A 15,934-nucleotide genomic window follows, 5' to 3' on the forward strand; every position below is an offset into this window, starting at 1 on the left:
AATAATAACATTAATTATTCTTCTTCTTCTACCAAAATCTCCAAAGACAATGACATTATTGGTAATGTTTGTTCCCGTTTATTAAAGAACTATTTCCCATTTGGAAAAAACTGTTCCACAAGGTCGACTTAAGATTAATTTGTAACATAGACTCAACCCTCAGCTCTCTTTTTTCGAATCTCAAATCATCCACTAGTTTAGAACGCACATCAAATATTGTCTATAAATTAAAATGCAATGGTTGTGATTCCATTTACATAGGTGAAACTGGACAGAATTTAATGAAACGACTAAAACAACATGATAATAACTAAAAAAACCCACGACAAAATCAAACCATGATAACAACACATATAAAAATTTTTAAACATTCTTTTAACTTTTATAACGTTAGTATACTTTATCACGAACGGAACATTATTCAGAGAAGGTTTGCTGAATCTTGTCTAATCAGCATTACTAAATCTTGCATTAATAAAAGGTGTGATGCCTTTTTACTCTGTGAAAATTATCAGGTTATACTCAATAATATTTCCAAATTTGTTTCCTCTTAACTGGCTTAATTCCGAACCTGTGAACCTATCCTTACGCGGTACGATCCCGAACTATGAATCTTAGCCTCTTCACCCATACTTCAAAACACTGATTGTAAAAAAAACTCGACAACTATACTTCGGTCTCTCCAAATAATTTTTAAGCACATGTGACACAACTGCCTCGGGATTGTACGCATAAACTAGTTTTTGCGTGCAAAATTTATTATATTTCATAAATATTATGCTATGCTCTGTTCAACAAAAACAAAAAAACAAGTTAGTCAAGGTTGCGGTTCTGGAACCGGTTCTCAAATTTTGGGAACCGCCGACGGTTCCATTTTTTTTTTTAACTTCCCTTAGGGTAAATTATTGTAATGGGCCGAAAATCTAAATAGAAAATTTTTACATTTCTCGACGTTTTGAAGGTTTCTGAACATTTTGGCATACCTCAGAAAAAAAAGGATGTGTGTGTGTGTGTGTGAGTGTGTATGTATGTAGGGATACAATTTTCTGTCCACGTTTTCGAGCGCACGGATCAACCTATTTGAATGGTTCAAAAAACATTCGATTCCTATTGATAGGAAGATGTGCTGATTAGTTTTTAACAAAGGCAGGTCCAACCGATTAGGAGATACGGAGCAAAGAGTGCAGAAAATAGAAATCAAGGTTTTGAGAGATCGGAGCGTCCGATTTGAATGCATTCAATTCATAATGACGGGGAGAAGGGGTGGTTCGTTTTTGGCAAAGGCAGAGCTAAATGTGCAAAAAATGGCAGTTTTTAAGAGAACTGAGCGACCGATTTGAATGATTCCAAAAACTTTCTGCTTGTTCTAACAAAATAATTAATTTTGGAAAAAAATTTTTGCTTCAAAATTTTTTTTTTAATTTTTTTTTTTTCCAAAAAATTTTTTTTGTATATTATAATAATTCAGGCTTTTATTTTATTTCTGTTCTAATATAATTTAAACAAATAATTTCAACTTCCCAATTTAGTTTATATAATTCTTATAAATATAAATAGACAATGTTATAATATTTATAATAATCTATTTTAAAACATTTAATATTCCTCGATCATTTCGTTACAGTACGGAAAGTTCCAGCAATTTGCCTTCTGGCACGATGCCATACACCCCACTAGTTTTAATTTTTTTTGTCACCTACAACGTTTTATTTTTATATCCTATATTATTATTTCTAATTCTTATTAATTTTAACTCAACATTTCAAATATTCAAATATAGGAACTCAAGACATTATTTATTTCCATTTCAAAGCCTAATTTCGATTCAAAATTGATTAACTTATTCGAATTAAGAAGTTAAACCTATTATAACTTTTGCGAAGGAGTACTTTGTTTTAGCCAGAAAATCTGACTGGATAATATTATGCTAATAAGTCGTTCTGTATTGTTAAAGACCACATTTGCCTGTTTTTCAAAGTTAAAAAAAAATCTTTTTTTAAAAAAAATATTTTAGGTACGGGAAGTTCCAGCAATTTGCTTCAAGGCACGATGCCAAACACTACTAGTTTACCTTTCACTTTCTCACAAACTGAGCTGTTGTTCATTCAAAACCTTTTCTTAAAAAAATTTAAATCGATTTTGAATATTACTATTCGAAAAATTTGGGGATGTACTGTTTAGTACATGGAACGGGTATTTTTTTCGTAATCAACCGTTAAAATATTTTTATTTACTATTTTAATTAAATCTACAACGATTTTTTACCAATAATAATAATGAATTATAAATTAAGTACATTTCAGTTCAATATTCAGCTTTAAGAATTTATAAATTTATTAATTTTGTTTAATAAATCGTTACCGAATATGTACACTTAATTTATGTACAATTGTACACAACAGTTTTTTATTTGAGCAGAAAGAGAAATCCGAACTTCTGCGAATGCTTGAAAGGGACAGAATAAGGGATAAACTGCCGCTGTTCATCGCTTATGTCCCTTTAAAGCATTCGCAAACACAGATAAACAGACCAAATGCGAAGAACTTTTTTAACTTCCCGAAGGAGAAGTTTATGTTTTCATCAAAAAATCCGAATCGCTAATTTTATGTTTTCTCGACGTTTCGAGCCATTCTGAATCGAATGAGACCAAATTTGGAAAAAGTATGTGTGTGTGTATGTGTGTGTGTGTGTGTGTGTGAACAGATTTTTTGCCGTAAATCGACGTTTTCTCCAAAACGGTTGGACCGATTTCAAACATTTAAAAGCCATTTGATGTATCTCGATGAGGACTATCGTCTCTGAGTTTTGTGCGTCGATCGGCCGAGCCGTTTCTTTGTAAATTGCAGAAAAGTGAAAAATTTTTCGTCCACGTTTTAGCCCGCAATTCTGAATCGATTCTGAAAATTCAAAAACCGTTCGATAGATATTGGTTGGGAATCGTGCTGATTAGTTTTTGGTATAGATCGGCCGGGCCGTTTTCTTGTAATAAAGTTTTTAAAAAAAACATTTTGACGATTTTTATGATTATTTTTTTGACGAAAGATACCATAGTTTTCTAGGTCATACTAAAATATTACGGCCCTACGACAACTGGTTCAGCTTTAAAAATTCGTCAAAGTTTGCAAAAATCAGTATGGTCTTTTTGGCATTTGTCAAAATTAGACTTTTGATCGACGTTTTCTCAAAAACGCCTGAACCGATTTTAGAAATTTAAAAGCCATTTGATGTATTTCGGTGAGGACTATCGTTTGTCAGTTTTGTGCAACGATCTGCCAAGCCGTTTCTTCGTAATTTGAAAAAAGTGTTGAACTTTTCGTCCACATTTAAGCTCATCCTACCGAACCGATTTTAAAAAATCAAAAACTGTTCGAAAGATATTAGTTGGGAATGATGCTGATTAATTTTAGGTGAAAATCTACCGAGCCGTTTTCTTGTAATTAACTGTTGAAAAAAAGTGTTAAATTTTCGTCCACATTTATACTCATCCTACCGAACCGATTTCAAAAAATCAAAAACTGTTCGAAAGATATCATTTGGGAATGATGCTGATTAATTTTAGGTGAAAATCTACCGAGCCGTTTTCTTGTAATTAACTGTTGAAAAAAAGTGTTAAATTTTCGTCCACATTTAAGCTCATCCTACCGAACCGATTTTAAAAAATCAAAAACTGTTCGAAAGATATCATTTGGGAATGATGCTGATTAATTTTAGGTGAAAATCTACCGAGCCGTTTTCTTGTAATTAAATGTTGAAAAAAAGTGTTAAATTTTCGTCCACATTTAAGCTCATCCTACCGAACCGATTTTGAAAAATCAAAAACTGTTCGAAAGATATCATTTGGGAATGATGCTGATTAATTTTAGGTGAAAATCTACCGAACCGTTTTCTTGTAATTAACTGTTGAAAAAAAGTGTTAAATTTTCGTCCACATTTAAGCTCATCCTACCGAACCGATTTTGAAAAATCAAAAACTGTTCGAAAGATATCATTTGGGAATGATGCTGATTAATTTTAGGTGAAAATCTACCGAGCCGTTTTCTTGTAATTAAATGTTGAAAAAAAGTGTTAAATTTTCGTCCACATTTAAGCTCATCCTACCGAACCGATTTTGAAAAATCAAAATCTGTTCGAAAGATATTAGATGGGAATGGTACTGATTAATTTTAGGTGAAAATCTACCGAGCCGTTTTCTTGTAATTAACTGTTAAAAAAAAATTAAGCCGTTTTTCATGGAACTTTTTTTGGCGATATACATCATGGTCTTACAGAACTTACTGTAATATTACGGCATTACGACAAGTAGTTTAATTTTAAAAATTCGTCAAACTTTGCTAAAATTATTATCGTTTTTTTTTTTAAGTAGGATTGATGAAGTATATTATTTACACATTTTTTTGATCAAGTCGATTATTTACACATTTCGGGAAGTTCATGTAATTTGCCTCAAGGCTAAATACCAAACCAACTAGTTGTTTATAGCTAGGGAAAGGAGACGTGTTGCGACACAATATAAAAAATTAAACATTGTTATATGTATTAGCCTGAATCTTTTCATTGCGAGCCATCAGTCTTTAGCCCATTAATATTGATTTTAATGACTTCTCCAAATCATACTTTGACACTTGTTATCAGAAAGACCTCCAACTATTTTAAATAGACTACACCCGACTACAAGAGCCGCATTTCGTAATCCGTCTAAATTATCATTTCTGAAACTAAATATTTATCCATCTCAACAACATTTCAAACGATATAGAAGTTAATAAAAACACTTCTACTTTTAAAATTGTCACTTAAAAAAAATCAGTTTATGTAACATATATTAGTTTATGTTTCTAATAAATATTATTTTATATATTTGTTATTTATTTATGAAACACTATTTTAAAATATACAATATTTTAAAATTAATTAGCAAACCCGAAGGAATTTTTGAAATTTGTTGTTTTACGATTTATGAGTCGATGTACAATCGCCAGGCTCTAAAAGTACGCTTCTGCTTTGAAATCTTCAGATATATATATATTTATTAGTACATTTACTAATATTATGATCATAAGGTCCACTTGCTCTCTGACTGCAAGAGTCGAATTACATAATGGGAAGAGCTTAGGTATAAAAATAAGGTAGGCATAGTATGAAATTTTTATATTTATATGAAGTTAACAATTTAGAAATTAAATTACTTTTTATGAAGTAAACTATTTATTTCAATTAAACTAAGGCGTTTTGTTGTAATACTTTTAATAATATGTTATTTTTTTAATACTATATGCAGCCAGTTTTGTAAATTCTCCTGATCAAAAGAAACCGCCTCTTTCTATGGATATCGAAAACTTTAATTGAGAAAATAAAAACTAAAGAAACTAAAAATACACTTCAAATTTATTGGTTTATGAAAAAGTTTATAATTATTTATTTAAAAGTTTATGAAAATTACATATAACCTAATAATGAAAGCAGACTAAATATTATTTTAATGTACAATTTCCAATTTGAGAATTGCATTCATGGCAAACAAATATATAACTAAACTAGCAAACCCGACAAACTCCGTTTCGCCACCAGATGGTTTCGTGAGAAAGATGAAGAAATTTTTTGTTTGTTTTATATTTGAAAAGGAAAAATTTGATTTTATTGTACAACAGTAACGAATTTATTTTGATTACAAAAATGAGTTAAAGTTCTCTAAGTAAAAGAAAGTGAATCTGCAAATTATATGTTTTATTGAAGAGCCTTTTGGTAAACAACATTTTTTGTTTTTTGGCCTAACACAAACAAAGCGGATGGTTTCCCAACTCGTGAACAGGCAACGTACAACTGGCCATGCGAAAAACAATGATTTTCTAAATTTATACCGCAAACACTAAGCGATTGACCTTGCGACTTGTTAATTGACATTGCAAACGCAAGGCGAACTGGAAATTGTAATCGTTTGAAGTCAAACGGAAGACCAGTCGGAATCATTGGTATTCGAGGAATATATACATTTTCAGCTGCGTACTTTCCGTTAATAATGGTTGCCTCAATCAAATTCGGCATAAGTCTTCTTACTGAAAGTCGAGTACCGTTGCAAAGTTGCGGTGGATTCAAATTACGCAATGTCATTATAACAGTGCCAACTTTGAGTTTCAAGTTATGTGGTGGAAATCCTGGTAACTCCAGAGAGTTCAAAAACTCCGTAGGATAATTTACTACTTCATCGGGATTTGTTATGGAATCAATGGATTTGTATGTCACCAAATCGCCAGCAATTTTTGACTGAATGACGAAATTCAATGCGTGCACATCATTATTTTTTGCGGCAAGAATTGCTCGTTGACTTAACCAAGCATAATTCTGATAATTTTCGCTAATGTCTGGGAAAACATTTTCAATAAGTTCTAATTGAGAGTCTACAAATCGGCAAAAGTCATTGGTAAGAGTAATTAATCCAGATGTCGCATCAACTGGGACTTTCCCATTTCCAACAGCTAACAATTGTTTGGAAAATTGTGCAGCACTTTGATCATTTTGAAGTTGAACTCTCATATTAGTGGTTAGCGATAATGTTTTTACGTTATTCCATAACGGTGATGCTTTCAGGCAAGCATTCAATTCATCTGTAGGCGTTCCACGGGGAATTACTGGCAACGTCTGCCTGAAATCGCCTGCCAACAATATCATCAAGCCGCCAAAGATGTTGTTATTTCGCCGAAGATCTTTTAGTGTAAAGTTAAGTGCTTCAAGTGATTTCTTGTGCGCCATTGTGCACTCATCCCAAACAATGAGCTTGCATTGCGTCAACAATTTTCCCATTGCACTGGATCGGAAATATTGCATGTTGGAGTATCAATTGTGTTTAAATTGAGTGGCAACTTAAGTGCAGAATGTGCAGTACGACCTCCATCTAGAAGAGTCGCTGCAATTCCCGATGATGCTAACGCTAAAGCTATGTCACATCTTGATCGAATAGTGGCTAAAATCAATGAAATGACAAATGTTTTCCCTGTTCCTCCAGGTGCGTCCAGGAAGAATAGACCACCAGTATTATTGGCCACCGCTTGCATTAATGTTTCGTATACTTGTTTTTGCTGTTCATTCAGCAACGGCACATTAATTCGAACGAATTCTTGCAATGTATCAACATTGTATTGCAGCTCTCGATTTAATTCTTGGTTGAATGCATCGTGCATCGATCGATTTGGCGCAATCATTCCTACTTCAATTAGTAGCTTGTTTGCAATAGTCAAGCATTGATCCTCAATCAGAATCAATCCTTCATTGTAGATTTCATCGGTTATTTGGATATCAGGATTGTTAGTTTGAATGCGCAAGCGATGCAAGATATCTTCACATATGTCGTCTTTGTATTTGTTCCATAATTGTATTGGTTGTGAAGGAAAGCATGTGGTGATGATAATTGCGAACAGCGTTCGTATTTGGTACGCATTTGATGAAACAACTGAATCCGCAAGTGTTAGATCCCAATGAGAATCGTTCTCCAGCAAACCCAATAGTTGACATGCTTCTCGATATGTTTGACATCGGTGGCCATTCACAGTTTTCAAATGCACAAATGATTTTGGTCCACGCACATTTACCAACAGAAGTCGCAAATAAAAACATTCATCACTTCTAGGATGAACAGTATATATGCGACCAAGTGCATCCGTGGAAAACACATGTGGCCAATCTGGAATTGGGGTTCCTTGTTTGCGGCGTTGGAAATTCTTTGTTGATTGATTCCAAGTGTAATACTTAGGCATATCAACGTACATCAGCGTCGCTGCGAATGGATCTGCTTCACACATAGCAAAGAAGCTAGTCAATGTTGTCGATGGTGGTCTCTCAGCTCGCTGTGCCGCATTAGCCTCAGTGAAGTAAACTCTTTGGCCGTTTTCCAAATGCACTGCTAAATGCATAACTGTGGGATATCTTTCATGAATTTGAAATGACAATAATCGCCACAGTGCTTCATTACTACTGACGTATCTGCCAGTTTGGAAGCTGCTAATTTCGTCATTCGCATTTTCCGACGCAATACCAAACACAGTCATGTCGGTGCCTTTTGTGACGTACTTGCACAAATATTTGATTGATTTGGACGAATGACAACTTTCAACGTTTGCATGTGTTCTGAAAATTCGAGATAGCAGCGGGCAATATGGTACAATAAATTCATTTCCGATCTCAATCTCTTGATTTTGAACTTTAACTTTGATAGTTCGACCATTTTCTTCTTTTGAACGCCGACGATAAACTGGATATCCATCGTTCCCTGTGAATGTATCAGCAACTAACGGTCGCGGATATCGTTTTGTGCACTTTCCATTAGCCATGCAAGGCGATAATGGATTTAATGCACCGCACGGTCCATGCACCATCTGTGTCGTCACAATATCGTGTAGATGGGGATCAGTGACTGGATCAGGAATTTCAGCTGATATGATGTCATCCACTTCATTTGAATGTAATTTATTCAGCAACCAAATTAGGATATGAGCATGCGGTAGTCCACGCTTCTGCCATTCCACCGAGTACATATAACAACGTGTGTCACCAAAAACTCGATACTTTGTAAGCACATCCATCATAACCTTGAGTTTTTGCTGAAATACTCTGGCTATTATGTCATGGCGATCTTGCGGTTTTTGGCCTATTTCCAACTCACGTTCAATTTCCGTCTACTTCGGATTGCAAGTGAACGTAATAAATAAATCCGGAGTTCCATAATGTCGCACGTACGTCATAGCGTCTTGAGCGTATTCGTGCATGTCGCGTGGACTTCCGGTATAAGATGATGGGAGAATCGTGAGACGTCCAATATTCTGAACATCACCATCTGAATGAATAGCATCTCGCAAGTGTATATAGTCCTCAGATCGTAGCTTTGCCTGATTGAATCGAATGAACGCTAAACGTTCGGTCTCGACTTTGACATACATGTCGACAGCGAATTGCTGGAATAGCCGACGGCACTTCAGAATGACATTCTCCTCATGTGAACGAATCATCATACGATATGCATAGTATTTCATAGCGCTTAGATTTTTATTCGTTGATAAGCCTGAAAATGCAAAATGGAATGAATTGTTAATGGAAACAAATAATAGCAATAATAAAAATAATTAGTGTGTTATTATTGCACCTGTAATTGGATCGACCATCTTCAACGTGATGTCGTAACCGTCTTGCCCTTGCCAATAAATGATTGGATATTGTAACGCGTCGTACAAACGATGTGTCTCGTTTACGCGATGCATGATATTGCTTCTTCGCTGAACGACAATGTCTCGCGATTTAGTTGGATCGCCAACAATAATTGCAGCAACATCATTAACGGTGGGTGCATTGAATCTTCGCACATGTTCACCTCTTGGGGTACAATCCGCTCTTATGATAAATTTGTGCGTATCTGATGGCATTTGTTCCAATGCTGTTTTGAACATGTTAACCACAGCATTATTAGCGTGAAAAAATGATTGCAACTGTTCAATAACTCGTCTCTTTAACTCTTCCTGCATATTGCACCGCACATTCAGCTGATCCACCATCGACGAAATTAAATATATTTGCAGAAATTGGTGCTGTTCATTTGGTGTTGGCACCATTGAACCATGCAAATGGTATATTTGTCCTTGTATCTGTAATTGCAAACAATCATCAGTTGAAGAATACGGTGTAACTTCTGATCGTGTGATGGTGTAGTGTGTGGTGTGCAATTCATTGTGTTGGTGTGAGTAATTGGTTATGTGCGTTGTATCTTTTACCTTGCAAGTCGGCATGAAGCCGCCTTCTTGAATGATATTAGCTCCAAAGGAAGTCATGCGAAAGCAGTTATTGTATTGAAGGATGTGTTAAAGAAAATGGCTGGAATCGGGGTCACTTCCATCAAACAATGATTTCAGTGGCACTGGTGGTGCAAGTAATGGATCCAGTTTTACTTTTCCACTTGCGCAGCACAATCCAGCCGTTTCTCTTTTGAACTTTAACGCATTGCAATATCGGCATATAGTCGTCATTGGTCCAATATCGAAATTTTTATCATCACTGTAGTTTGCAGTGGGATCATACTGGAATGCCAAGCGATTGTATGATGTCAATGATCTACGTGTACTGATGCGTTGTCTTAACCGGGCATTTTGTCTTATTATATTTTGTCTGCCTTCGCTTAAGTTTAGTAAATACACTTGCTGCTGGCTTGCATGTCTTGTGCGGCGACCGATGTTCGCACGTCGTCCTATAGGCATTTCAGACTATGGACAGAGTGGTGAATTTAAACTCAAATGCGCTATCCACATAATTTACAGAGTTTAACTTACCACCTTAAAGACAAACGCCTGCTTTAAAGACAAAAATTTGCACAAAACACGTGATATACGGAAAAGAATAACGTATTTAACTTTTTTGCACAATTTCACTGTAAACACAATGCCGGTTTGTCACCTGAATTTAACTGAACGGTGAACATTGAGATGTCAAACAATATATCTACCGGCGCCATCTACCGACTGCGGTTTGGTTTATAGTACATGCTAAGTTTTAGAGATGACGCCGCATGTAAAAAAAGAAAATATGTTTTCCGCTTTTCTGTTGAATTTTTTTTTAAATTTTCTTAGCTATAAACCTTGCGGAGCCCGAGACCTTTCCAACGAATGTAAAATTGTCGAAATCGGTTCGCGCGTTCTGGAGTTATTTCGTCAGGAAGGAAAACCCGACTTATTTTTATATATATAGAAGATAGTAATGCACAAAAAAGTATTAATTATAATTATATTAAAAAATTCAAAGGGTTACAAAAAAAATTCAAGAACAAAAAGCGAGACACGTAGCTTGAAACGGATGTTTGTGACTGAATGTAAAAACTAGTATGGCATCGTGCCTTAAGGCAAATTGCTGGAACTTTCCGTACCGTAACGAAATGTTCGAGGAATACTGAATGTTTTCAAATAGATTATTATAAATATTGTAATAAGATTGTCTAATATTTATAAGAATTATATAAACTGAATTGCAAAGTTGAAATTATTTGTTCAAAGTATATTAGAACTATAGTCAGAAATATATAGTTAGAAGAAAAATCTGCATTTTTTTCGATATACAAAAAAAAATTTTTTTTGAAAAAAAAAATTGAAACAAAATGCTTTTTTTCCAAAATCAATTATTTTATTAAGACAAGCAGAATGTTCTTTGAATCATTTAAATCGGACGCTTAGTTCTCTCAAAAACTGCCATTTTTTACACATTTAGCTCCGTATCTTCGAAATGGCTGGACTTGCCTTTGCCAAAAACTAATAAACACTTCTCCCAATCATTACTAATTGAATGTTTTTTAGATCATTCAAATCGGATACTCCGTTCTCTCAAAAACTTGATTTCTATTTTCTGCACTCTTTGCTCCCTATCTGCGTAACGGTTAGACCTGCCTTCGCCAAAAACTAATCAGCTCTTTTCCCTATCAAAAGGAATCGAATGTTTTTTTAACCATTCAAATCGGTTGATCCGTGCGCCCGAAAACGTGACTGGAAATTTGTATCCATACATAGATACACACACACACACACATCCATTTTTTCTGAGGTATGCAAAAATGTTCAGAAACCTTCAAAACGTCAAGAAATGTAAAAAATTTCAATTTCGATTTTCGGCCCATTACAATAACTTACCCTACGGGAAGTTAATAAGAAAAAAGTAGCCGGACTTTTTTCCGGAGCGGTCTGGAATTTTCCGGGATCGATCCGGACTGTTCCGGGTTGGAACCGTTCACGGTTCTTCCGGAACCGAGTCCTTTTTGGACTTTGGAACCGGTTCTTGAAAATGAACGTTCTTGACAGCTCTAAGTTAGTGTATAAATGATAGTGCAAAATTATGTACCATACGCTAGTTACTGATTTAAGACCTTATTTATGTAAGTTACCATTGTTGTTTATATATGTGTATGTGTCTGTATGTGTATATATATGTATATATATATATATATATATATATATATATGTATATATGTACGTGTTTGTACATGTATATCGTATATATATATATATATATATATATATGTCTGTTTATATGTATATTTATATATATATATATATATATATATATATATATATATATATATATATATATATTACGCTTTTGTATGTTTGTATATATTTCTTTTTACTTTCCAATTCTTATGTTTGTCTATCTGTTTAGTTATAATTGTTATTGTTATAATTATAATACTTGTATCTATAGTTCTTTTTCCAATTTCTGTCATTTTTTCCTAGTTTATGTTAATTTTTCAATGTTCATTCTGTAGATCCACTGATGATGACATAAAATCCTATGTCGAAATGTTTGGAAAAAATTAAAGATTAACTTCTAAATCTTTGCCTCTTATTTGATGTATTGCCCTTGAAGAACTTACTTATATTTATCAACATCAAAACTAACTTCTTTAACATATATATACTAGCTGACCCGGCAAACGTTGTTTTGCTAAGTTAGGTATTTCTAAGCAACTTCTAAAGAATAAAAAAAAGAATACTTTATTGTAGGAGTGGTAGGATGTATAGTTTGAATTGTACAGACAATGAGGTATTATAAACACAATAAACTTCAAAGTCTACTTGTATAATAATAAATTATATAATTCATAATAACAATATTCGTTTGACCATATTTTGTTAATACAATCAAACTGGAAGTTGTATACACTTTCTATAAAAATATGGTATAATTCAATCCAAGTCTTTTTTAATCTTTATCTGTGGTCAATGTTCAGTTGGTCATTTTTGCCCCACACAGATGTAAGTTTTTAAAGTGTTGAATCTCACTCAAAATTAACATTACATTTTATAAAACAATTAAATAGTTAAAATTTACATTAAGGTCTCGTGAACTAAATCACAGTGCTCACAACCCAAAAAACTAACAACAAAAGGAAATACTTTTGTTATGGATTTTCAAAGATTACCGTTTATCTCCTCATAGCAAAGTTATAAGAATCAAGGTTATAGCTGGTTATACATCTTTTCCCCTCTACTTTCAAATATTGTTGTTGAACAATGCTAAACTTTACTAATTTTTAAGATATTGGTGGTGAATCTTATTAACCCCAGATCTTCATATATTACTATCCATTCTTCGATAAATTCATAGAAAAATTTTCCAGTTTATTCTTCAAAATTAGTGGAAAATAACCATTATTAACTTCCCGAAGAAGAAGTTTATGTTTTCATCAAAAAATCCGAATCGCTAATTTTATGTTTTCTCGACGTTTCGAGCCATTCTGAATCGAATGAGACCAAATTTGGAAAAAGTATGTGTGTGTGTGTGTGTGTGTGTGTGTGTGTGTGTGTGAACAGATTTTTTGCCGTAAATCGACGTTTTCTCCAAAACGGTTGGACCGATTTCAAACATTTAAAAGCCATTTGATGTATCTCGATGAGGACTATCGTCTCTGAGTTTTGTGCGTCGATCGGCCGAGCCGTTTCTTTGTAAATTGCAGAAAAGTGAAAAATTTTTCGTCCACGTTTTAGCCCGCAATTCTGAATCGATTCTGAAAATTCAAAAACCGTTCGATAGATATTGGTTGGGAATCGTGCTGATTAGTTTTTGGTATAGATCGGCCGGGCCGTTTTCTTGTAATAAAGTTTTTTAAAAAAAAATTTTGACGATTTTTATGATTATTTGTTTGACGAAAGATACCATAGTTTTCTAGGTCATACTAAAATATTACGGCCCTACGACAACTGGTTCAGCTTTAAAAATTCGTCAAAGTTTGCAAAAATCAGTATGGTCTTTTTGGCATTTGTCAAAATTAGACTTTTGATCGACGTTTTCTCAAAAACGCCTGAACCGATTTTAGAAATTTAAAAGCCATTTGATGTATTTCGGTGAGGACTATCGTTTGTCAGTTTTGTGCAACGATCTGCCAAGCCGTTTCTTCGTAATTTGAAAAAAAGTGTTGAACTTTTCGTCCACATTTAAGCTCATCCTACCGAACCGATTTTAAAAAATCAAAAACTGTTCGAAAGATATTAGTTGGGAATGATGCTGATTAATTTTAGGTGAAAATCTACCGAGCCGTTTTCTTGTAATTAACTGTTGAAAAAAAGTGTTCAATTTTCGTCCACATTTAAGCTCATCCTACCGAACCGATTTCAAAAAATCAAAAACTGTTCGAAAGATATCATTTGGGAATGATGCTGATTAATTTTAGGTGAAAATCTACCGAGCCGTTTTCTTGTAATTAACTGTTGAAAAAAAGTGTTAAATTTTCGTCCACATTTAAGCTCATCCTACCGAACCGATTTTAAAAAATCAAAAACTGTTCGAAAGATATCATTTGGGAATGATGCTGATTAATTTTAGGTGAAAATCTACCGAGCCGTTTTCTTGTAATTAAATGTTGAAAAAAAGTGTTAAATTTTCGTCCACATTTAAGCTCATCCTACCGAACCGATTTTGAAAAATCAAAAACTGTTCGAAAGATATCATTTGGGAATGATGCTGATTAATTTTAGGTGAAAATCTACCGAGCCGTTTTCTTGTAATTAACTGTTGAAAAAAAGTGTTAAATTTTCGTCCACATTTAAGCTCATCCTACCGAACCGATTTTGAAAAATCAAAAACTGTTCGAAAGATATCATTTGGGAATGATGCTGATTAATTTTAGGTGAAAATCTACCGAGCCGTTTTCTTGTAATTAAATGTTGAAAAAAAGTGTTAAATTTTCGTCCACATTTAAGCTCATCTTACCGAACCGATTTTGAAAAATCAAAAACTGTTCGAAAGATATTAGATGGGAATGGTACTGATTAATTTTAGGTGAAAATCTACCGAGCCGTTTTCTTGTAATTAACTGTTAAAAAAAAATTAAGCCGTTTTTCATGGAACTTTTTTTGGCGATATACATCATGGTCTTACAGAACTTACTGTAATATTACGGCATTACGACAAGTAGTTTAATTTTAAAAATTCGTCAAACTTTGCTAAAATTATTATCGTTTTTTTTTTAAGTAGGATTGATGAAGTATATTATTTCCACATTTTTTTGATCAAGTCGATTATTTACACATTTCGGGAAGTTCATGTAATTTGCCTCAAGGCTAAATACCAAACCAACTAGTTAAATTATATTTTACATTGCATTATCCAATGATTGTTGAAGTTCTTCATCTTTTTCAATTTGTAGAGTGATTCAATAAAACATGCATGATACCTGACTGTGTCTAAAATGAATGGATTTTGACATATCTTTTGAAAGGAATACCTTCAGAATTGTACTCATTTTTCTGTTATACTTGTTCTAGTACCCAAACTGTATCCATACATTTAATTGAATGCGAGCATTATAATCAATTTTCAAAATATTTTATTCCAGAGAACTTGTAATTATGTGCATTGACATTTTTACAGATGTGTGTTCCAAAGTAATATTATCAATCGAATCTTCTTATTTGAGTAGTGGTCTGTTATATCTGGGAATAAGTTATTCGACAAAATGTCCCCTTTAATCGATTCCAAATTTAGGATTTTAATTTAAATAATCTAAATAAAATAATAATATAATCTAGAAAATATTTTATAAATACTAATGAATATAAAATTATGCAACTAAGACTGAGCCCAATCTGTACAGCCATGTTAACGTTTTACCCCGAATTGTTATATAGCTATATAAAATGAACATTTCACCTTTATGAATTTGATTGAACATATGTACATTTCCAACATGAGTACATATTGTGATAAATTTCAATGTGTTTATTTTGATTTTCCTTTTTTGCAACCGTGTATCCAAATTAGTGGCATCTTTGTTATCACCATGACTTGTAAATAGTATGTTCGGGAAGTAATTGGAAAAAGACCCGATCAATAACAGCATTACTATCTGAACAAAATAAAGAAAATTCTGTATGTGGGATATGTTAAAATATTTCAATTTTTTTATTGCATATTGGAATGC

General features: G+C 33.3%; 2 protein-coding genes across 2 annotated transcripts; both read right to left on the reverse strand.

Annotated features, from left to right (window-relative positions):
• Positions 1 to 421: 421 nt before the first annotated feature.
• On the reverse strand, positions 422 to 6,747 carry LOC113367244 (ATP-dependent DNA helicase PIF1-like). The gene is made up of 3 exons (XM_026608870.1): positions 6,370 to 6,747; positions 5,989 to 6,261; positions 422 to 499 (listed from the first exon to the last, which is right to left on the reverse strand). Exons 1-3 carry the CDS (start codon positions 6,745 to 6,747, stop codon positions 422 to 424), a joined length of 729 nt encoding a protein of 242 aa, XP_026464655.1.
• A 35-nt stretch (positions 6,748 to 6,782) lies between these two features.
• On the reverse strand, positions 6,783 to 8,573 carry LOC113367245. Its single transcript, XM_026608871.1, has one exon. The coding sequence runs from the start codon at positions 8,571 to 8,573 to the stop codon at positions 6,783 to 6,785; it is 1,791 nt and encodes a 596-aa protein (XP_026464656.1).
• Positions 8,574 to 15,934: the final 7,361 nt, after the last annotated feature.

Source organism: Ctenocephalides felis, unplaced genomic scaffold (genome assembly GCF_003426905.1).
Source record: "Ctenocephalides felis isolate EL2017-DRISC unplaced genomic scaffold, ASM342690v1 CF-g0.4_SCAFFOLD_01170, whole genome shotgun sequence".
Taxonomy (NCBI): Eukaryota; Metazoa; Arthropoda; class Insecta; order Siphonaptera; family Pulicidae; genus Ctenocephalides; species Ctenocephalides felis.